Here is a 24,852-nt window from a genome sequence, read left to right on the forward strand (position 1 = left end):
GACATTTGTGACCATCTCCCCAAGCCCTTAGGCTGTTCTCTGTTACCTGACACAAGAGACGGAGAAACTCTGGGAGATGTATGTCTCTCTGGTGTCCCGGCCTCTGTTACTGCTGTTTCGGAGGGAACCCTTTCTGACAGGTCAATTCCAGAACATGCTGTTACAGCTGCAAAGATCCTGTCACTGAGAGACCCAGAGGGAACCCTGGCCAGACTGGACTTAGATGACAAACCTGTGGCTGTTGGAGAGACATCACTATTATCAAAGAGAGAAAGAAGACATGAGACATAGACTTTGCCCATTTTTCACAAACTAGTATTGTACCTGACACAACAGATGTTGGTGGAGATGTGTGTCGCTCTGTCTCTTCTGTTCTCCCCGCACTCTCCTCTCTACTGGGGATCCTGCCTGAGGACACCCTGTGTGCTACACCCACATTGACTGTCTCAGAGGAGCCTACATGGTGGTCGAAGAGCAATCTCATCTGATCCATTTCTGCCTGCAGAGATGCTGCAGAAACAACTCCCTCGACGGCTGGAGAGCGTGATACATCCTCCAGTGAGCGCTCTCTGCTGCCCATTGAGGATATCACCTGATCAAACACTGTTTCCACTGCACCCGAGTATCCTTCACTTCCAGTAGATGGTGTGTGAGGAAGGTTCTCCGTTGAGGGCACTTTATGGAACACCACCACATCATGAATCACCTCATCAGGGTCATATTCCCCAACTCCATTCCCATCAACCTTGCTGACTGAAGGAGTCCTGCTCAAACTACCCCTGGGCGATACGCCAGAAGACGGGCGACTGTCGGTCTGGAAAACAATGACCGCTGGAAGGTTCATGGAGTGGACGAGGATAACGTCCTCGGACGGAGCTCTGGCCGTACTGATCAGGACGGATTGGCCAGGATCCTCCACTAGACTGCCTCCCGACTGGGCTCTCTGGAAGATCGCTGACTGCACAGCAGAGCTTGGGCGGATGTTATCTATGTCCACTGCGTCGGCGGTTGGTGGGCTGAGTGGTGGAGTGTCGGGGTGGACTCCAGAGAGACTGCTCCATGCCTGCATATCTGGCCCACCCATGGGCTCGCCTTGGGCTCCAACCCCGATCTGATCATAAGTCAAGACAGCAGGCTCTCTAGGTGGCATCCGCCTCTCTTTCCACTCTTTGATGTAACGACTCTCTATAGTAAGGTTAATTGGATGAATTATGAGTCATGTGATAAATGCATTAAGGATTGGCTAATTGATTATATAACATGTTAATGTGCAGCTGCAAAAGAGTGAGCGCACTGAACAATCTTGATCTTACCCCGCAATGATTGGTACAGACGTGTCACATGCTGAGTATTCATCATTGCATTATCTGAAGTAAAACAAAGTGCATTGCAAAATGTACTTAGACATAATAAGAACCAGCCCTATGTCTATGAGGGCCTATAGACCGTAATAACTTAAACTAGGCCTACTGCTGCTTGAAAGACATTATGTAGGCAAATGTTACACTAATGAGTATTTTAATATGAATACATAATAATAATAATAATAATAATAATAATAATAATACATTAGACGCTTTTCTAGACACTCAAAGACGCTTTACAAACTGAAAAGATCGAGTAGTAAAATAAAAAGAAACAAATTAAGGGTATACCGCCGTCCACTAGGTACATAGGTACATAGGTACATAGGTACATAGGTACATAGATAGGTACATAGATAGGTACATAGATAGATAGATAGATAGATAGATAGATAGATAGATAGATAGATAGATAGATAGATAGATAGATAGATAGATAGGTACATAGATAGGTACATATATATATATATATATATATATATATATATATATATATATATATATAGATAGATAGATAGATAGATAGATAGATAGATAGATAGATAGATAGATAGATAGGTACATAGATAGGTACATAGATAGGTACATAGATAGATAGATAGATAGATAGATAGATAGATAGATAGATAGATAGATAGATAGATAGATAGATAGATAGATAGATAGATAGATAGATAGATAGATAGATAGATAGATAGATAGATAGATAGATAGATAGATAGATAGATAGATAGATAGATAGATAGATAGATAGATAGATAGATAGATAGATAGATAGATAGATAGATAGATAGATAGATAGGTACATAACATAGGTACATAGGTACATAGATAAAATAAAGTATAGTGGTCTAATTAATGTTTAGATTACTAAATGTAAATCTAAGTGTCTTTGTAGGACAATCTACTCTGTATACTGCAATTACACCTAGATTTCGGGCGGAGAAGCGGCGAACAAGCAACGCCAGCATTTAAAATACGAACTGTCTTATTGAATATGAAATCAGTACAGTACCATATGAACTGTCTTATTGAATATGAAATCAGTACAGTACCATATGAACTGTCTTATTGAATATGAAATCAGTACAGTACCATATGAACTGTCTTATTGAATATGAAATCAGTACAGTACCATATGAACTGTCTTATTGAATATGAAATCCGTACAGTACCATATGACCTGTCTTATTGAATATGAAATCAGTACAGTACCATATGACCTGTCTTATTGAATATGAAATCAGTACAGTACCATATGACCTGTCTTATTGAATATGAAATCAGTACAGTGCCACACTCACCTTGTCTGAAGTCCCGCAGATCCTCGCAATACGCGGAAATAAATTCCGGTATCTGCTTTGGAGCCTCGACAAATATGCTTCTGCAAACACACTCAAGCAAACTCTTTAGTCCGTACGGAATGATGAGTGTCGGCGGGGGCTTGAAGTGTTTCTTGTCAGCCATCTAGAAAAGTACCAACAATGAGGGTTATTCGGCCGTTTCGCTGACCGTTAAAGAAACATTAATCTAGAAGAATTTGTCAGCAGCTCCATCCTTATTGCTAATATCGTCGCGCATTGACATCAGCGTTTATGTTGTCTGATTGAAACAATAATAATACCGTAGGAAACAGTAGTTCGACGGTCTATCCTACTTATGTACACTGCAGTGCAGAAACTTACTAAAGAAACAGACCTATATTATATCTCCCTAACTTGAGAAACAATCAATAATCAAAACCACTTAAAGTGAACAAATTACCATAGTGAGAACACGTTTTAACTCCTTCCGAGTTAACAACGACGACTGCACTTGTGAGCTCCAACGGTCTGCAAAAACACTCCGTTCCCTAGGTCACCATATCAATTATGGCCGTATCGACAACACATTATATTCTAAACAATAACAAATAGTTTTTGTACGTTTCCTTCATTTCAAAATAGAATGCACATTAAAACCAGACTGTTTCAGTAAATACGTCTCACGTGTTTTTCATCTAGTGATACAGTAATGAGACATGTAATACAATTTGCGAAATACTTTATTGATAACAAAAATCAATAATAATATTTAAAAAAAGTTGAGGGTCTCTGTTTCAGTCCATCAGTGTTGTGTATTGTACTGCATTGTACTTCTGCATGGAGAAAAGGAAAAAGCTATTTAGCCACCTGGAAATAGTCTAAATAGTCAAAAGCTTCCAGGCTAAATGTAATCAAAGGCTAAATCCTCAAATGAATGTACCAAATAGACTATACAGTGTATTCATGTTTTGTTAATTAATCTGATTAAATTAAAGAAGTGAACATTTAACTAAATATCCATTCATAACACATAGCCTATATATCATAGTAAATCTCATGTCTGTGTGTGCTTTTTAATAAATCAAGTGTGGAGTTCAATACATACACGTGTAAAAGTATGTTTTAAAACACTATAATGGTTACATTAACCCCAACAGTGGAGCTTAGGGTTTGAGAACTCAACAGGGGGCTGCAGTCTTATGAGATTTGCAGACTTCCCACTGTAAAATACACACTAACACTGGGGCAGAGGACATTGCAATGTTAAACCAATGGTGATTTAAAATGTTTTTTTTTTCTTTAATGAAATGAATCATACATCAATAAAGCATGTTGTGTTACATGAAACATTTAGTTGATTAAAGACTTAAGAAAGAAATATGTTTTGACAGTGTCCTCAGGTGGATGCGACGTTGACTGTTTAAACCTTTACAAATAGACCCTAGAGTTCTACTGATGCTCAGGCTAGATTTAGTTTAAAGTAACATCTGATCTGATACATTTCGAGAACTTGAGCTGTCAACAATACCATGTCAATAAGGAGAGGAGACCATATAATAACATGACGATGTTTGCATACTTTTGTGGGGGAGACAAACAATACATTATTATGGGCTCCTATATTATGGTCACAATTAAATTAGTCCCGGGAGGTATTCCATTAAACTTACTAACGGAAAATCCTGTCTTATTTTCACAAGTCTCGCGAGATGTATCAAAATAAGACAGGATTTTGTATAAGTCTCGCGAGATGTCTATAAATAAGCCTAGATTTTCTTTTAGTAACGTTGATGGAATACCCCCCCCGCTGTCTTTCATTGGTCCCAAACCTCGTATAAGTCTCGCGAGATGTATATAAATAAGCCTAGATTTTCTTTTAGTAACGTTGATGGAATACCCCCCCCCCCCCCCCGCTGTCCCAAACCATCCTCCAACGGTCTAGACTTCGCGCATGCGTAGAACCTGGCAGTGGGGAAGCCAGCCAGCCAGGGAGAAGCTAGTGGGAGTTTAGCTGTGTGTAATGGCGGCCTCAGTGTTGCTGTCTGCGGAAACAAACACTGGAGCCACTTTCGCGGGCGGGAATTGCGTTGGGAATACCGGGGCCCCCGGTAACGGACTAGGAGCACCGGGTCCCGCGTCGTGGAACCGGTCACTGGACCGGGCTTTAGACGAGGCCTCGGCTACCGGGTGTCTCAACCTCGCTGGCAGGAAGCTGAAGGAGTTCCCCCGGAGCGCCTCCAGCCACGACCTCACTGACACAACCCGGGCCGGTGAGTGGAGCAGGAAGGCCGGTCTAACTATTTTGCAGTGGGCCTATTTGTGTGCTCTCAAATTAATGAGAAATGTGGAAGCATTCACACAGCTGTGAGTGTGAGTGAATGAAGTGGCTACATCAAATCTCATATGTGATGATAGCCTACCTACATTCTGACCTATTACACCACTGTTACGCCTATGCTATAGTGGGGATGGCTACCATTGCCTTCAGTCGTGGGAAACGGCGGAGGGAGAATAGTCTCCTCAAAGTGCCGTTAAATCACCTCGAACTGACGTTTCATCTCATGGCGTTGAGAGAGCAGCGCGTTTGACGGCTCGATAAGTTGTTTATTGGAGTAATGATGTCAGACTCCCCAGGACACCCGCCAACACAGCCGCGATGAGCAGCTAAAGCTAGCTAGCCTAGCCAGGCAGCTGCAGTCAACACGGGTGTGATGCTAGTGTCAGGAATGACATGTTTACAGCTAGCACGCAATAAAGCACCTCAACTTCGTTTGTCATTTAAAATAATAATAATAATAATGGTAATGTAGCCTACTTCAACAGGGTATCCGCGGTGTCTTGAAAAGTATTAAAAGTTGATAAATCAATTTGGGGAAAATCAAGACTCGATTTTAAAAAGTTTTAAAAAGTCTTATCACGGTTTTATGAGGTCTTGAATTTTGTAGGTATTTTTCTGAATTAGACTCTGTCCAAAGAGTTTGAGTCCTAAAAACGTTTAGTAAAAGTTCGTGAATTTATTAGTTTTATTAAAAAACAAAGATGACTTACATCTCGAAGTGGCGGTGAGGTCTGGAAAGATATTGACAAGGTCTTTAAAAAGTCTTAGAAAGGTATTGAAATTAACCTCAAGATTCCTGTATATACCCTGAATGACATTTTCCAGCCAGCACGCATACAGCACGTCAACTTCGTTTGTCATTTAAAATAATAATAATAATAATAATAATAATAATAATAATAATTGTAATGTAGCCTACTTCAAATCAATGGCATTTCCACGTGTTCCAACCTAAGTTATCATCAATCATAAAAATGTTATAACACACATTACGTGCCGAGAGAGTTTACTGACTCGGATTCAAGTCTCTTACCTTTATGGAAAAGCTTGGAAAAGCAAGAATAAGTAAAGCAACACGAACTATGGTGTACTAACTAGACAGCGAAGTTAATAACTTGTTTTTAGTCATATTTACTTGTGGCTAAGACAATGAGAGAGGGAAATATGGAGCTATTTTTGTTGGTTTTGTTGTTGGTTTTTCATTGGCTGTGCTAGTGCATTGTCTGGCTGTTTGGATGGAGGACACGGACAGTTCAGTGCATTGATTGGGGGACACACCACACATACACACTACACACACACACACACACACACACACACACACACACACACACACACATACACACCACACATACACACACACACACACACACACACACACACACACCACACATACACTACACACACACATACACACTACACACATACACACTACACACACACACCACACACAGGGCTTTCACACCACCAAGGAACTGTTCCGTTCTGGAACCTCCGAACCTTGGTTCTGTCTGGAGAACCATCCTGCGTTCATACCAGTGTAACCAGAACCACCCGCGTCATCAACGTTGGGTGATGAAGGGGCGGGATAAAAAAAAATGTCACAACAAGATGACAGCTACTTCACTGGAAATGAGGATGATATCTTCCACTACAGCAGGGGTAGGCAACCTTTTTTATATGAAGTGCCATTTGTAAATGTTATTGTTAATCAGTGTGCCAACCACAATATCAACATTAATTATGACTGGACACCAAACCAAACAGACCAACAGATCTGGGGGGGTATTCCATCAACATTGCTAAAGGAAAATCCAGACTTATTCTGATAAATCTCACGAGATGTGTCTAAAAAATCCAGGCATATTTTGATGAATCTCGCGAGTTACAAAAAATAAGCCTGCAAACCCCCCTGCAATTTTATTCCAACCACTACATAAACACACATTTTCAGCAAAGAGCTATGTATGCAAAGCCATATGCTAAATAAACAGGCCTAACAGTCAATGTGATCCCTGGCCCTGTTTTGCTTTGCTCAGCTCCATTATCTGTTGGTACTTGGTCACTTTAAGTTGCACACAAGCTTCGGAGTGGTCAGTTGTCAAACGGCTGCGAGTGAGGCTCAGCACGCTCTTCATGTGAGAGAATATCTGCTCACATAGACAGGTTGATACGAAGACTGTCAGCAAAGCCAGTGCAATGATTGTTTGTTTGTTTATTAGGATCCCCATTAGCTAATGCCATGACATTAGCTAGTCTTCCTGGGGTCTGAACGTTTTACATATTCTGAAACTGCAGATAGTAAGCTTTCATATGATGTCATACATCGAAATCGCGTATTTGAATGTTGGTCCACCTCAAACACAGAATGGGAGAAAAGTGACTAATGAAACAGCAAACAAACGCTGCTAACAGCTAGCGGCTGTCTAACTGCAAACGTCTAACTGCATTTTCATAACATCACAACATGCTGATGCAAAAATAGTTTGGAGGCCCTTTACTGTAGGCTGTGGTGAGTATGGAGGTCTTTATTGTAGGATGTGATGAGTATGGAGGTCTTTACTGTAGGCTGTGATGAGTCGCAGGGTAGCGGGGAGACCTGGGGGGAACGGAGCGTAGTGAAGAGAGGAGTGGGTTTGATGTCTTTCTGTGTTGAGTCGCAGGACTGTGGGGAGACCGCGAGCTTATCCAGTGTGATCAGTTTAGTTGACTGGGCTGAGTCTGAATAATCCTGCGCTGTAGGCTATATAGACTGTTGGTAAACATTGTAATTGGACTAGACAGCTATACATGCGTGGCGTGCACCACTCTAATGCGTGCGCAGGGTATTAATCATAATAATAATAATTATTATTTGTATAGCGCTTTTCCTGCCAACGTTGCAGCTCAAAGTGTTCCAATCATTATATAATCATAATTTAATTATTTAGTCATTTAATCAATCAATATTAAAAAGATGGGTTTTTAGTCTTGACTTGAACATAATGTGCTGAGGTTGCATCCCTAATGTAAACTGGCAGTGCATTCCACAATCTGGGTGCATAAAATGAGAATGCAGCCTCACCAAATCTCTTCTTTTGTACATGTGGTACACAGAGAAAACCAGCGTCACAGAACACCTGAGAGCTCTATTGGGCTGAAAAGGTCTTTCAGATATTCTGGTGCTGTGCCAGTGAGAGCTTTATAAACAAGCAGAATAGAATGTAGAATTCTAATAGAATTAGCGGCATGCCTTTTTCTGTTCTGCATTATTGTTATGTTACTCTAATTTAATTATTCAGAAGGAGACATTCATAAGGCATTCATGTTTTTTATTGTTTTGACAATGAACGTTATTTTATGACCTTTGTAATGATGCAGTTAGGGGTGTAACGGATCGCCCCCCACGGTTCGGCAGGCATGTGTACCGCGGATCAATTGCAAAATGTAACCAAATAATAATATTACTTAATATTAGTTAATATCTCTGGTAAATCACAATGTAGAGTTGCCATGAAAAGATAGACGCGACAGTTGCGTGCTTTGTTTTACTCTAAAGCGCAATGATAGGTTGATAATGCAAAAAATAAATAAATCTGTGGTTTACTCACTACACGTGAAGCAACAAGTGTATCATGGCGAGTGCTAGTAGTAACGTTGGCGGCGCAGGAGAACTGGAAATGCCTCCCTCGTCATTTAAATCCCATGTATGGGAGCACTTTGGCTTCTCTGTCAATTATAACAATGATGGAAGAAGGGGGGTCGATAAATAAGTTACGGCGTGTAGGCATTGTGATTGTGCAACGAGAAAGTCGTATGAGGGAGGCAATACGTCGAGCATGGCCACACATTTGACACGACATCATCCTGGTGTTGACGGGAGGCATGGGTGAGAGCCTTAGGGGACATGGGTGAGACTGTTAGGGGACATGGGTGAGACCCTCAGGGGACAAGGGTGAGACTCTTAGGGGACATGGGTGAGACTCTTAGGGGACATGGGTGAGAGCCTTAGGGGACATGAAGAACCCACACATCGCTGCAAAAAAGAGTAGCAGACACCGGTCTAGTTGTTCACAGGACAACAATACAGCGTATCTTAAACAGCAAAGACCTACATGGCAGAGTTGCCAGAAAGAAGCTGCAATCTGCAAGGTTTTCACTGTGCACAGGTCTGCAATTCCTCTCTGTTCTCCAGTGTTCTCCTGCAGACCATCCTCTGTGCTCCTCTAAAACATGACTGGTCAGGTGGCAGGTGGCCACAGCTCCAGTAGTAAGAGAACGCAGACAGAAGAGGGTGAGAGAGACGGCAGTGTTTCCACAAAAACCCGATGCAAGGATTTGTAATCCTCCAAACAGCCTACGGGATTTCATGTCATTTGAACCAATCGTAAACACAACATTATGTCAAGCTCCCCTTATGCTTTTGTAATAGTGGAAAATTCCCCAGATTTCTAGACGCGTGTTTCCGGATATTCACTCAACCTCCTGCCCCTTCACAACCCCAGTGTGGAGGAGTACTTCCTGTATCTCATATCCCGGATCTGCACACAGCTGCCCAGATAAATATAGACCTGAGCTGGGAACCCCATCAGTGGATACAGCAACATCTCAACACTGCGCAGTGATACTGAACAATACAGCATATGCACACACAAACAAACACACGTAATATCAAGTTGTAAAACGAAACTTTGTAGCCATGACTTTGGAAATGTTGTCCAGTCAGTTTTGTAGTTCACCCTCTACTTAACCCTCCTCCTCCCTTCCCTCTCCTCCTCCCTCCCCAGTCCTGCCCTCCTCCCCTCCCAGTCCCTCTCCTCCTCCCTCCCCAGTCCTGCCCTCCTCCTCCTCCCCTCCCAGTCCCTCTTGTTTTGGGTTTGATGATGTCCTCTCTTCCTATCGTATGTTGAGTTTCATGTTGTTGTTTTTTGGGTCAAATTGTATTATTTGTATTTATTCATCCGTTGACCTGCCGTGTTTGATTAATAGTGCTCTTACACACACTGGCATGACAAGAACAACATGTTTTTGCAGTTCAGGTACACTATGAAGCACAATACATATTAGATACGGACTGTGGAGTGTTCTAATAAAAACAAATGACACAGTTACAGTGTTTCCTCTACATGCATTTCATCGTGGCGCGCCGCCACGATGGAATTTCCTCCGCCACCATTCAGATTTCTCAACCCAAAAAAAAAAAAAAGATTTAGGCCGCTTTCAGACCTTCACAGCGCTAGACACACCCACAAGCGCTGAAACTGGACCAGTCCGTGTGTGTCGCGAGTATTGAACTTGAGGCTGCGTTCGTAAATTCGCTCTGAGAGCCCCGGAGCGCACACTGGGTTCAACGTCATAAAGGGACCAAGTCATTTGATTGGACAAGAGGCATTCCGTGAGTGCTGATCAGATTTCCAGAGCGTATTTACGAACGCGCCCTGGCTGTCACCCGAACACCGCGAGCTAGCGTAGTGTAGTGTAGTGTAGTATGGAGAGAGAGAGGAGAAGCCTCTCTATGTGTTACCTATGTCCAGTGTACTAGAACCACTCTAACAGGAGTGTTTGTCCGTGAATAACACCGGCTATGCCCGGGGTAGAAACACAAGACTATAGCTGGATAAGGTCTACAGGTCTACACGGTCATTTTAAGCCGTCGACCAGCCCTCTACGACCACGGGAAGTCATGTTAAAAGTGAAGATACTTCTGTTAAACTAAGCTAAGCTAAACATCGCTAATCGCTAACTCCCTCCTGGGCTTAAAGTGACAAGTAATAACGTTGTGAAAAAACCCGTCAGATCAGTGTTTTTGTTTTTATTGACAACGGAATTACATGCTGGAAAAACATGCAGACACAGACAATAAGAGACACACGGGAGAAGTACAGGAAAACATTTTATTTTTTTGGGCCATCCTCGAGTTTTGGCTGAAATTACGTCGTTGTTTTGAGCGCGCGTGCGCGTTTCATGCGCGTGCACGCGTAAAAATCGCGGGCGCGCGCTGCGCGCGGTCAGCACTACCCGCCACCATTGTAAAAATTCCTGGAGGAAACACTGAGTTATGACAGTTATGCACTAAGCCAAGTCAGGTCTCGTATCCAAACTAAATTGCCTGCATGTGATAGGCGACATTTAGGCATTACGTTTGCAGTGGCAGATCGTGGTGATCTCTCTGTCACTAGCTTTTAAATCTCCAGAGGCTATGATTTGTTGTTTTATAATTATTGGTATGAAGTCTTATTTATGTTTCTCTGTCACTGTCTGACCACACACACACACACACACACATACACACACACATACACACACATACACACACACACACACACACACACACACACACACACACACACAGAGAGAGACACTTACACACACACACAGACACACACACACACACACACACACACACACAAACTCCCTCCTACTGAGGGGACATGATTATTTAGCTATGCAGCATAATTCTATTATTAGACCCGGCCGGCCTCTCTTATTTAGACGAGCATACAAAGAGTCAGTGAGATACTGAGCTCTTTGATAAGCCTGGGGGAGAGAAGTGTCCTTTTATCTCAGTCAGCTTGGCGTCTATTTTCAGCCGTGTTTCACTTTGAATGTGTCTTTGGTTGAAGATGATGGTAACTTATTACATGTATAGAAGTTTGAAAGTGTTAAATGCCAAGTAGATGCATCAATTAAATTACATTTCTATCCTGTCAGTTTGAAATATCTCTCTCTCCCTCTCTCTTTCTCTTCTCTCTCTCTGTCTCTCTCTCTCTCTCCCTCTCTCCCTCTTCTCTCTCTCTCTCTGTCTCTCTCTCTCTAGTGCAGTGTTCTATAACTGTGCAATATGTTTACATTCTTGTGTTAAGTTTACATACACTGTATGTAAGTTACTAGTTCATATGTTTATATGTTTATAAAAGTACATAGTTACATGCTAACACCCCCCTGTCTATATCCCCCCCTGTGAATAGGCCATATAGTGTAGGCTATATAAGTTTACATAATAGATACATACTCAGATTTCTACCGATTAGTTATCCCCCTATTTATGTCTACCGGACGGTATTGTTTTTTATTATCTTAGGACAGTGTTTTATTATCTTAGGACTGTTTTGTTATCTTAGGACAGTGGTGATTGTTAGCATCTAGGGTTTGCATTTCAATTTCATTGTACCTGTACAATGACAATAAAGATCATTCTCTCTCTCTCTTCAGACCTGTCCCGTAACCGTCTGCCAGACCTGCCTGTGGAGGTGTGCATGTTTGTGTCGCTGGAGAACCTGAACCTGTACCAGAACTGCCTGCGCTCGCTGCCCGAGAGCCTGCTCAACCTCCAGGCCCTCACCTATTTAAACATCAGGTAACACACAAACACACACACGCTAGTCAACTGACATGACAGATAGACATGTTTCTACATTTGATAATTACAACATTTGAGCAGTCCCAGTTATTGATAGAGACAGTATAGATTATGACAGGAAGGTTGGGTGAGAGAGTGAGAAGGGATGACAAGCAGGATATGTCTGCGGCCGGAATCGAACCCTGCGGTTACATGGTCGACGCTTAACCCACTACGCCACCTGAGCGCCCCATATTTATACATTTGTAATGACATTAACAAGTAGTGACAGATTTGTATGACCCCAGCGTTCTCCACAATGGAATGCCTTGACTAGCCTGTTGAAACACTAAGACATAAGAACTAAAAGACGGGGAAATATAATCGGATAAAACAGGATTGTGAGGAGTGTGATCAAAGTATGTAACACACAAACACATTTTAATTGCTGTTTTTTTCTTATAACAGCTGTGGAATGTTGATGTTAGATTTGTACCTGAGATTTTTTTCTTCTTTAATTAATCTCTTATTAATTCTTATCTCTTATCTGTCTCGATCTATCTATCTCACACACACACACTCTCTCTCTCTCTCTGCCTCTCTCTCTCTCTATCTATCACTCTCACTCTCACTCTCTTATTATCTCTTATCTCTCTCTCTCTCTCTCTCACTCTCTGACTTTCACCTCTGTCTCTCTCCCTCTCCCTCTCTCTCTCCCTCTCTCTCTCTCTCTCTCTCTCTCTCTCTCTCTCTCTCTCCTCTCTCTCTCTCTCTCTCTCTCTCTCTCTCTCTCTCTCTCTCTCTCTCTCTCTCTCTCTCTCTCTCTCTCTCTCTCTCTCTCTCTCTCTCTCTCTCTCTCTCCCCAGTCGGAACCAGCTGTCTAACCTCCCCGGGCCAGTGTGCAGTCTGCCGTTGAAGGTTCTGATCGCCTGCAACAACAAGCTGGTCTCCCTGCCGGAGGAGCTGGGTCAACTACGCCACCTCACAGAGCTGGTAGGTTCAGCATCTCTAACGCCACCCTAACCCTACTCCTTCACAGTAGAAGTCCAGTGTTGTCCTCCAAGGCCCTGCTCTTTCACAGTAGAAGTCCAGTTTTTTCCAGTGTCAATGTCAAAATACTGGGCTATGCTTTTGGTCGCAAGACCATCATTGATCAGGTAACCTGTAAGAACATCACAGTCCTGTAGCAGCTAGCTAACTAGCTAACTTACCACTAGATGTTTTAGACGGCATCATTAGGTGACACCAGGATGCGCCCTCTAGTGATCGTTGTCTCTCAGTAACAGATGCCCGTCTAGATGCCCGCCTAGCGCCCCATATTTATACATTTGTAACGACATTAACATTGACCCCTCTCTCTCTCTCTCTCTCTCTCTCTCTCTCTCTCTCTCTCTCTCTCTCTCTCTCTCTCACACACTCACACAGGGACATTTAAAATGACCAGTCTTAAGCTTACTTTCAGTTAAGTGCTTCAACTTTAAAATAATTAACTTATTGCTCTTTATTCATCAAATGTTTTATATAGCAGTGCGTCATGCCCAGCACCCGTCTCCCTACACAGTTGGCCAAACAAGCGGGACTGCAGCGCCCTTGACTTCACACAATTAACTGCAGTCACAACTGTGTTCAGAACGGAGTGGAGGTCTGGTTCCATACAGAACAGAGTGGAGGTCTGGTTCCATACAGAACAGAGTGGAGGTCTGGTTCCATACAGAACAGAGTGGAGGTCTGGTTCCATACAGAACAGAGTGGAGGTCTGGTTCCATACAGAACAGAGTGGAGGTCTGGTTCCATACAGAACAGAGTGGAGGTCTGGTTCCATACAGAACAGAGTGGAGGTCTGGTTCCATACAGAACAGAGTGGAGGTCTGGTTCCATACAGAACAGAGTGGAGGTCTGGTTCCATACAGAACAGAGTGGAGGTCTGGTTCCATACAGAACAGAGTGGAGGTCTGGTTCCATACAGAACAGAGTGGTCTCTTTTGATGATGTTTGTTTGCGCTTTTCTTTTCACCCATTTTATCCCTTATTTGTGATGTAAAGCACCCTGTGCATTCGTGCTGTGAAGGGCGCTATAGAAATAAAATGTTACTTACTTATTTACTTACTATTCGTGTTAGTGTTGTTCCGATACCGATACTAGTATCGGCATGGCCACCGATACGCACAAAAATGCTGGTATCGGTATCGGCGAGTACTTTACAAATACTTTTTATTTTTATTTTTTTACTTAAGTTTTACAAAAACTTTACGAGTTTTACAAAGGTTTTGAGCAGTGCCAGACTAAGTGTTAGCAATAATTTTACATCGAGGTGAGTATGCGGTTCAAAAAACATGTTTTTTTGTTTAGTTTTTTCAAACGCCGTGGTATCGGATCGGTACTCGGTATCGGCAAGTACTGCACGGTCAGGTATCGGTATCGGTATCGGGACAAAAAAATGGTATCGGAACAACACTAATTCGTGTAATAACCCCACTCTTTCGGCCCGTCTTCGCCACCGCGCCATCCATACAAACGGCCACATGTTCCCCAGCTCAGTCCCTCTCCCCAGCTCAGTCCCTCTCCCCAGCTCAGTCCCGCTTCAGTCATGAAAGCATCCAATCTGAATATCTCCTCCACCGTTGTCCATTGCTATGACTTTAAAAAACAAACATGTTTATACCTATTCAACTTTTGGAACTGTTGATTTCTATGCAAAGCAGAGACCCTATAAAAACAAAGATATTATTTCTGAAATCAAATGAGCTGTTATCCTTGCACTCAGATGGACTGGATTCAACTGGTTGAGTGACTTGTTGAAGACATTTTAAGAGTGTTATAGCAAAGGGTCTGAATACTTTCAGTGGGGGAAATTAGTATTCATCACATCACAACAGTTTTTGAATTCAACATATTTCCATTGCAGCTATTCACATGAAACTTAGACCAGACATTTGGTGTTAACTCAATACAACCACACAGCTAAAGAAACTGTAACATTCCAACAAGACATCAAAACAAACAACAACAGAAGATCTCTTCAGTACAGGCCTGGCAGAGCATCACCATGGTTACAGTACAGGAGGGCTGACAGACCATCACCATGGTTACAGTACAGGCCTGGCAGAGCATCACCGTGGTTACAGTACAGGAGGCCTGACAGATCATCACCATGGTTACAATACAGGCCTGGTAGACCATCACCATGGTTACAGTACAGGCCTGGCAGAGCATCACCATGGTTACAGTACAGGCCTGGCAGAGCATCACCATGGTTACAGTACAGGCCTGGCAGAGCATCACCATGGTTACAGTACAGGCCTGGCAGAGCATCACCATGGTTACAGTACAGGCCTGGCAGAGCATCACCAGAGAAGACACCCAGCGTCTGGTGGGTCAGAGGATTGTAGACGTCAGGTAGTTATTCCATGCGGAGGTGAACCAAATACTAAACATGAGTGCTTAATCTGGACATATTTACCAATCTTTCCCAATACCCATGGAGCCCTGAAATATGGGTTCTACGTCTAAAACGTCTATGTACACAAATACTACCAACTAAAAGCTGAGTATCTCTCTACTTAAACCTCATAATTGTTGTTTATAATAATTTCCAAACCAAACTTTAGGAGTAATAACGTCTCTTTAATAACTCTTGTTTCTTCCACTTCCTCTCTAAATGTGGGGTGTCATCCAGAGAGGTGAAACATTCACAACGTTGCAGATAGTAGTGTGTGATATTAATTACATGACCCCCATACCCCCCCCCCCCCATGTTATCCACAGCACATTTCTATCTGGACATTCTACCCTTCCAACAGGCACCTGGATCAACCCTGGCCTGTCTTTTTGTGTCTTGTTATTATTTGTTGTACACTTGTTATTTGTTCCTTGTTTTTATTTTCACTTGTTAATCTATTTCTTTTAACCTGCTATTACTTTGGCTCCTTTATTATGTTTTTATATACAGTATGTAAAGCACTTTGTGACCGCTGGTCTGGGATAGGTGCTATAGAAATAAACTTACTTACTTACTTACCCTTCTCTTTACCCTCCTGTCTCCCCCCCCCCCCCCCAGGACGTGAGCTGTAATGAGATCCAGACCCTCCCTCCCCAGGTGGGCCAGTTGGAGGCGCTGCGAGACCTCAACATCCGCAGGAACAACCTGGCCCGCCTCCCCTCAGGTCAGAACCCTGTTAACAGCCAACAGCCAACGTGCCTTTTTTACCTACTAAATGACCCCCTCTTTACAGTGCTACGCTGCTGTGGTGGAACGCACATATCTAGGAAAAGTCATGAAAGGAGGGCCCTGAAATTTGATTGAGTGCAAAGATATAAAAAAAATCTTTACTCACACTCATGGCTGTTCTAGTGGTAAAGACATAAACATATATATACGTCCATATGTTCTGCTGCTGTTGACACTGTCTCACCTGCTCACACAGAGCTGGCGGAGCTCCCCCTGGTGCGTCTGGACTTCTCCTGTAACAAGGTGACGTCCATCCCTGTCTGCTACCGCAACCTGAGGCACCTGCAGAGCATCGTCCTGGACAACAACCCCCTCCAGAACCCCCCTGCACAGGTAACACCCCCCCCCCCCCTCCAGAACCCACCTGCACAGGTAACACCCCCCCCCCCTCCAGAACCCACCTGCACAGGTAACACCCCCCCCCCCTCCAGAACCCCCCTGCACAGGTAACACCCCCCCCCCTCCAGAACCCCCCTGCACAGGTAACACCCCCCCCCCTCCAGAACCCACCTGCACAGGTAACACCCCCCCCCCCCTCCAGAACCCACCTGCACAGGTAACACCCCCCCCCCTCCAGAACCCACCTGCACAGGTAACACCCCCCCCCCCTCCAGAACCCACCTGCACAGGTAACACCCCCCCCCCCTCCAGAACCCACCTGCACAGGTAACACCCCCCCCCCCTCCAGAACCCCCCTGCACAGGTAACACCCCCCCCCCCCAGAACCCCCCTGCACAGGTAACACCCCCCTCCAGAACCCCCCTGCACAGGTAACACCCCCCTCCAGAACCCCCCTGCACAGGTAACACACACCACTCAGTTTAGGAATACAGATTGTTGGAGTGTGTTAAACTAGTGTGTTAAACTAGGCCTTCTCCTGATCCATGCCGCCCAGAATAACCACAACCCACACCGAACTCAGAACTAGTGCCGTAGAACTATTAATTCATTATTTTGTCTATAACTAATCTCTCTCCTCCCCCCCCCCCCAGATTTGTATAAAGGGGAAGATCCACATATTTAAGTATCTGAACATGGAGGCCAGCAAGACCACTCCTGAGCTTCCTGACTACGACAGAAGACCGCTGGCCTACGGCTCCTGGTGAGATACACACACACACACACTCCTAACATGCACCATGCACACACACGCACTTCTAACATGCACCATGCACTAGGGGTGCAACGGTTCTCGGTTTTTTTACGGACGGTACGGTTTGCGTTCCACGGCTCAATTCACTAGTGAACCGTGACGGTTTTCGGTTTATGCTGCGATTTGGCTGCGTTCGTAAATTAGCTCTGAGAGCGCCGCAACAGTTTGAGGAAGCCCCGGATTCCTACAAGTCTGCGGTGTGGGGTCATTTCGCTTTTCCCGTTGAATACGACAATAAGGGGGGGGAAACAGTGGACAGAAATATTACTGTCTGCAAGCTCTGCTTAAAGCGTGTGCCATATGCAAATGGTTGCACCTCTAACATGAACCAGCATATTCGCCGCTACCACTCAACGATAACACTGACTGGGAGCAGGAAAGCCAGTCAGGTACCGTCAGTGAGCAGACAGCAGTCTCTCTCTGATGCGTTCGGACAGACGTACACTTCAGAGAAACACAAAAAAATAACCAATGCAGTGGGGATGTTCATTGCAAAGGATTTGCAGCCCTTTTCGGTGGTTGGAGATTTGGGTTTTTGAAATCTGATAAAAACTCTCGAGCCCCGTTACAGTGTCCCCTCCCGTACATCATTCAGCACCAAAATAATCCCAGGTATTTACCAAACAACGCGCAGAGGCATTGAAGACTATTTGGCAAAAACACAGAGCTTTGCACTGACTACGGAGGGTTGGACCTCCCGGGCAACGGAGAGTTACCTCACTGTCACGGTCCACTACATGTCACCGGATTGGGAGATGAAGAGCGCAGTACTGCAAACTCGTCCACTATACGAAAGCCATACCAGCGCGCACCTGGCAGAGGAACTAACAAATGCAGTGACTGAGTGGAAGTTGGAGAGGCCAAACATAACAATTCCCGTAACAACAGACAACGCAGCAAATATCGTAAATGCGATCCATGAAGCTGGTGGACTGGGGCCACAGATCGGCTGCTTTGCGCACGTCGTAAATCTCGCCGCCAAGAAGGCAGTGGCAATAACCCCGGTGTCCCGCCTCCTGGGTAAGATCAGACATGCAGTCACTTTCTTCCACAAAAGCACCACAGCCCACCATATTCTGACAATTAAACAAGATATGTTAGACTTACCAAAACACAAATTAATCCACGATGTCGCAACTCGTTGGAATACAACACATGACATGTTGGAACGCTATGTGGAAAGTGTTACTTTTGTAATGTGAATTTGTTTTCCTCCTGTTTGTATACGGGCTACCAGCTGTCAAGGCTAAAGTGCACTTTTACTTTCGAAAGTGTTTATTTATTTTTGGACATTTGAAAGTGTTTTTTGTTTATATACAATTATATATACATTATATACATAACATATACATGTGTATGTTAAAGTTCCATATTATGTATAAGCAAAATAAAGTAAAGTAACAGTTTGTAAATAAATAGTAGCATTTGTTTCTGAACCGAACCGTACCGAAAACCGTGACCCAAAATACCGAACCGTACCGAACCGTGGGCCAACTGAACCGTTGCACCCCTACCATGCACACACACGCACTCCTAACATGCACCATGCACACACACGCACTCCTAACATGCACCATGCACACACACGCACTCCTAACATGCACCATGCACACACACGCACTCCTAACATGCACCATGCACACACACACACTCCTAACATGCACCATGCACACACACGCACTCCTAACATGCACCATGCACACACACGCACTCCAGATCTGCACCATGCACACAGTCACCATGAGAACAGTACACATTACTAGACATAGACTAGATAATGTACACACACTAGCTATTTGTCCTTAAACACACACACACACACGCATGCAAGCACGCAAGCACGCACGCAACACACACACACACACACACACACACACACACACACACATCCACTGCCAGTAATCAGAATGAGAGGGCAGCCCTAGAAGCAGCTGTCTGCAGAGGGACAGAGGGAGGAATCTGTGGGAGAGAGGCAGACAAGGGGTAGCTCCCTCCATCTGCTTTCTAGTCTTTCTCTCTTTCTTTCTATATATCTGTTCTGCTCTACTCTTCACTTGTAAATGTTCAAAGGAACATGGCAGGACACTCTCCAGATGTTGGGAAGAGAGATGAGAATGGAGAGAGTGTATAAAGAGAGAGAGAGAGAGAGAGGTAGTGTATACATAGAGAGAGGGAGTGTATAAAGAGAGAGAGAGATAGTGTATAAAGAGAGAGTATAGAGAGAGAGTGTATAGAAAGAGAGGGATAGAGTGTATAGAGAGAGAGAGAGATAGTGTATAAAGAGAGAGAGAGAGAGAGAGAGAGAGTATAGAGAGAGAGTGTATAGAAAGAGAGAGAGAGAGAGAGTATAGAGAGAGAGAGTGTATAGAAAGAGAGTATAGAGAGAGAGTGTATAGAAAGAGAGAGAGAGAGAGATAGTGGTAGAAGGAAATACTGGTGTGAAGGAGAGACATACAGCTGAGGAATTTCTGGATTAAGGGGATGAGTCACATTAAAAGATCTTTCCTAATTAATTTACATTTAGAATTTAGATTTGTAATATGATGCCTGTAAATACACATTAGCCTTGCGCACACGCACACACACACACACACACGCACACACACACACACACACACACACACACACACACACACTGCTGTGTGCATGATCTGGAGCCCTCTGTCTCAGCTGTTGCAGCTATTACGTCTGGAAATAATGGATCCATCTTTTTAGGAACTTTGAGAAGGGAGAAACACATCTTCTGAGTAGGGTCTTCTACACGCAGACACCGCTACCGCCAAATCATATTCAGGTCGATGGGGCTCAGAATTAAGATGGAAATAGCCCTCTCTTATAAACCTAAATACATCTCTATAGCTAGTGCAGACAGCTAAAGAAGTTAGCGACTTATTTTGTGTCCAGGGAAAGATGTTGATGATATGGTAGAAAGATGTTGATGATAATACCATACCATATTATGGCACAACTGGATTTGTAAATCATTGAACAGAGGAGGAAGCCGCTGCTCTCCAGAACAACATCGCTGCGCGCCTGAAGTTTGTCAAAGAGCACCGTGACTCTCCAATACTGGGAAAATATTTTGCTGACTGATATGCTGCCCAGCTCATGTGTACAACATATTGTTCGAAGCATACCTGTTGTTGTTCAATAGTCATTTCAGTTAATGATGCACATTGGTTCTGGAAGAACTTTTAATGCGTTATGAGTTTTAACCCTATAACGCCTGAACCATGAAATAATTGCAGGAACATTTTCTATTTTTGAATTCTGTCTATTTGGACAATATTGAACCTTTATACACATAAAACATATTCATTTTTCCCCCCAGAATTTTCACGAGTGGGTTTACATAGGACCTGAGACCTAAATACCTGCAGTACCACATTTGATACACATTTTCTGACGCAATTCTTACTATAAAATACATCATGAAATATCAAGTAATTATGATCTTTGCTTCAAACAACTAGATACTCATGTTGGATATCAGTAAGAAATGTGATATTCTTACCTAAACCGTTGCTAAAATAGCTGATCCTCATCAGCATGTTGTATGCCAGATGTCAGAATAGGGATCTTATCTGCATTCAACTTTTCACCCATTTTGAGGTCCGACAAAAAAGCCCCGAAAACGTATCACATATAATACGTGCAGCGTTATGAGTTTTAACTGTCCCACTTTTTCCTTTCAGCATGGAGGAGCTGTACCCTGGCCGGACGTACGGAGCGCTGGACTCTGGCTTCAACAGCGTGGACAGTGGAGACAAGAGGTGGTCAGGCAACGAGGTGAGACACTTAATGTGGCCTTGGAGAGTGATGCACCTCTGTGTGTGTACAGACTTGAGATGAAAGAGCTTTGTATGCTCATTGCTCAAGCTTTTAGTTATTTGTGTTAGTAGTTACTGTGTGTTTGCATGTTAACATAAGGAAATACATTCTCTGGTTCATTGGTTGTTCATAGATTGATATGACTCTTTCGCCAAAAAAAAGTCACACTGGTCCTATGTTTGCAAGTTGTTGCTCTATTTCATAAGAAATGGAGCAAAAAAAAAGGTCATATTTCGATTAATGTTATTTTTTGCCTTCCCTCAAATGTTCCTCTTGCTACAGCCACACTCACTTTTACATGTTTATTGTCACTCTCTGCTCCTCTCCTTTTCACATGTTTATTTTCTCTCTCTGTTCCTCACCTTGTTAAATGTTTATTTCTTGCAGCCCACTGAGGAGTTGTCCGACCTGCCGTTGCGAGTGGCAGAGATCACCAAAGAGCAGAGACAGCGACGGGAGAGAGAGAGGGAGAGGGAGAGGGAGGAGAGAAGCAGTTCCGTGGCCAATGGCACAGGTGAGAACCGACAACTGTGTATTTGTCTGTTTGTGCATTTGTCATGCCATTAAGGTGCCAGTGACGATTTGCTGGAGTGGATTACTTGTTAGAGCTACTTATATAATAATCCACAAATCACACTCAAACAAACACACACACACACACATGAATTATTATGCAAGTGAAGTGAGTCTGTCCGCCCTAACTCTCACTAGCTTTTGTTGCATGTTGTGCCTTGTTGATGCTAGTCTAAGCTGTCATGGTTTCTGTCTGTGTGTCTGTTTGTCTGTCTGTGTGTCTGTTTGTCTGTCTGTCTGTGTGTGTGTCTGTCTCCCTCCAGTGGAGACGGAGCTGGAGCAGATAGACTTTATAGACAGCTGTACGGGAGAGGAGGAGGAGGAGGAGGGCAGGAGCCGCGGAGCAGAGACCATCAGCCTCAGTTCTCAGTTCATGGCTTACATCGAGCGTCGCATCACCACGGTAGGTTGGTGTCAGGCTGGCTGGGGTGAGATCAGTGGAGGCTCCTCCATAGAGGTGGAGGAGGCCTGGCCTCCCCAATAATTTGAGAGAAGAGAGAGAGATTTAAAAAAGCAATAATTATATTTTTTATCAGACACACAACATACAATTCAGAACAATACTTCATCCATTTCTAATATTTATCCTGCAGAACAGCACTCATACACGCGTGTGGCGGAAAAAGGTACTACACGGAGACCAGGCCTCCTGTCGGAAAGTGGTTTCTCATAGAAGTCAATGTAATGCAATTTTTTTCATGGCAATATGTGATTGGCCAAATCACTGAAAATGGGTGGGAACAGGAGGCCTGGCCTCCGTGTAGTACCTTTTTCCGCCACACGCGTATGAGTGCTGTTCTGCAGGATAAATATTAGAAATGGATGAAGTATTGTTCTGAATTGTATGTTGTGTGTCTGATTGACATAGTGTTTGAGTGCTTTTGACATGTCATTGATTGTATGTAGTATGTTGTGGTGAATGTTGTGAGCCTGAGCAGAAGGGACAATAGCTGCTGCAGGCGGACCAGAGATTCATGCCAATTGTTTTGTTTATTTGATGACCCATTGTGCAGGCAATAAAAGCTGCTTCATCCACCATCCTGAGAGTGTCCCAATCCCTTCAGTACCGCCAAACACAAATTAATAATGTTTAACAAAGACAGATAAGAAGAACAGGGAACATTCCATCGCGAGTGAAGCGAGCAAGCGGAAAAAAATGTGGCCTCCTCAATTCTGGAAGTCACCAGCCTCCACTGGGTGAGATAGTCGCATAGAAGAGTTAATGAGGTTATATTAATGTGTTGTCTGTCTTGTAGGGCTCTCCAGGGAAGTCCAACTCCACCAGAGACTCGAGGGCAGATGACGCAAGGCGACATAATTCTCTGCAAAACAGGTACATAATATTACAGATCTACTGGATGCTACCAATCTACACTGCAGTGAGCACACTTCCAGACACATGCCAGCCTCCACTCTACCTACCTGTTTATTATACGCTCTGCCACAGACATCTTATTGAATTGTTGTTATGAATTGTTGTCCCCCATCTGTTTTTTTTCCCAACCTGCAGAAGTTCCCATGATACTGGTATCACAGCATCTTCTGTTAATCAGGTAATGTGTGTGTGTGCACTGTGTACAACTACCAATACTGTTTTGCTCTGTAAATTGAGTTGGTGGACAATCTGATTCATTGGGGTCAATGGTGAATCCATTTCACATCCGTTTCTTCCCTCCATCTCTTGTTCTGTCTGTCTCCCCGTCCTCAGAGAGCTGGAGGTGTGGCGGGCTCTGGGCCTGGGTCAGGGGCGGGGGCAGGTGGGTCGGGGGCGGGGGTAGGAGGGTCAGGGGCTGGGGCAGTAGGTGGAGGTGTGGAGCGTGTGAGGCGGGAGGCCCAGATAGCTGCCCTGCGGTACGAGGAGGAGAGACAGAAGTCCCGCTCCGTGCAGAGAGACGCCGTCATGAGCTACGTCAAGGTCAGACATCAACCTCAAGTAACACGCGTGCTAATATGTGACCATATGTGAGTTTAATGAAAAAGTCTGCAAGTCTGGCAACGTCATTTCAGTTTTTTCCATATTATGAAAGGGTAGATTGTAAGCTTTCAAACGATGTGTCATACATTGACATCTGAAACAAGTTGAAGAAGTCATCCATATTTGAATGAATGAATGAATGAATCGTTTAATGACCACCCGACCTTAGGGTCGTGGAATTTGTTTTCGGTACAGGTGGAAGCTCAATACAGCAGTGTCAAAAAAACATACACACATTGCACATAACTATCACATGGACATGTACACACATAGCCACAAGACAAGAACATATTTACAATTTATAAAGTGCAGTACATCTGGCAGGGTTATTGCAGTGGGTCAGGTGTTGAGAGTCCTTATAGCAGAGGGGAAAACATTTTGGAATGTTGATACCCCCCAAAATCACCGTGCTGAGAAATCCAGCCTCAAAGTATTCACAGCCTTTTTACACAGAGGTAATGTGTGGGAACAATAGCTGTCTAACTCCCCAACCACACCCTCAAGACAACCACTCCCCCATTACACTACCTGTCATTATCTACCTGTCATCTGTCAGTGGGGTTGTCAGCTAACCCTCAGGAAACACACTTGCAGGGCTGACATGTTTAAATAGCTAAATAATAATAATAATAATAAGTAAGTGAATAAAAGTAGTTAGTAAAGGATGTTGTTGACAGCTGAGTGTGTTTGTCTTTGCAGCACAAAGCAGTTCAGAGCCCAACTAAGCTGAGTCCCACAGACAGTGAGGTGAGTCCATACACTACAGC

The 24,852-nt window shown here is 43.8% G+C and overlaps 1 protein-coding gene across 1 annotated transcript in view; it reads left to right on the forward strand.

The window, feature by feature from the left end:
* Positions 1-4,673: 4,673 nt before the first annotated feature.
* The window catches only part of lrch3 (leucine-rich repeats and calponin homology (CH) domain containing 3), a gene marked incomplete at its 3' end in the record, with an annotated part of 30,026 nt that continues 9,847 nt past the window's right edge, over positions 4,674-24,852 (forward strand). Inside the window, exons 1-12 of the mRNA XM_080547199.1 lie at positions 4,674-4,938; positions 12,198-12,342; positions 13,191-13,317; positions 16,383-16,488; positions 16,750-16,886; positions 17,546-17,655; positions 21,402-21,495; positions 21,925-22,051; positions 22,374-22,513; positions 23,367-23,427; positions 23,856-24,025; positions 24,785-24,832. Coding sequence (XP_080403325.1) covers positions 4,689-4,938; positions 12,198-12,342; positions 13,191-13,317; positions 16,383-16,488; positions 16,750-16,886; positions 17,546-17,655; positions 21,402-21,495; positions 21,925-22,051; positions 22,374-22,513; positions 23,367-23,427; positions 23,856-24,025; positions 24,785-24,832 — 1,515 coding nt within the window. The 5' untranslated portion in view covers positions 4,674-4,688. The remainder of the gene's footprint in view (positions 4,939-12,197; positions 12,343-13,190; positions 13,318-16,382; positions 16,489-16,749; positions 16,887-17,545; positions 17,656-21,401; positions 21,496-21,924; positions 22,052-22,373; positions 22,514-23,366; positions 23,428-23,855; positions 24,026-24,784; positions 24,833-24,852) is intronic.

Source organism: Nansenia antarctica, assembly GCF_963989245.1.
Source record: "Nansenia antarctica genome assembly, chromosome: 17".
NCBI classification, from domain to species: Eukaryota; Metazoa; Chordata; class Actinopteri; order Argentiniformes; family Microstomatidae; genus Nansenia; species Nansenia antarctica.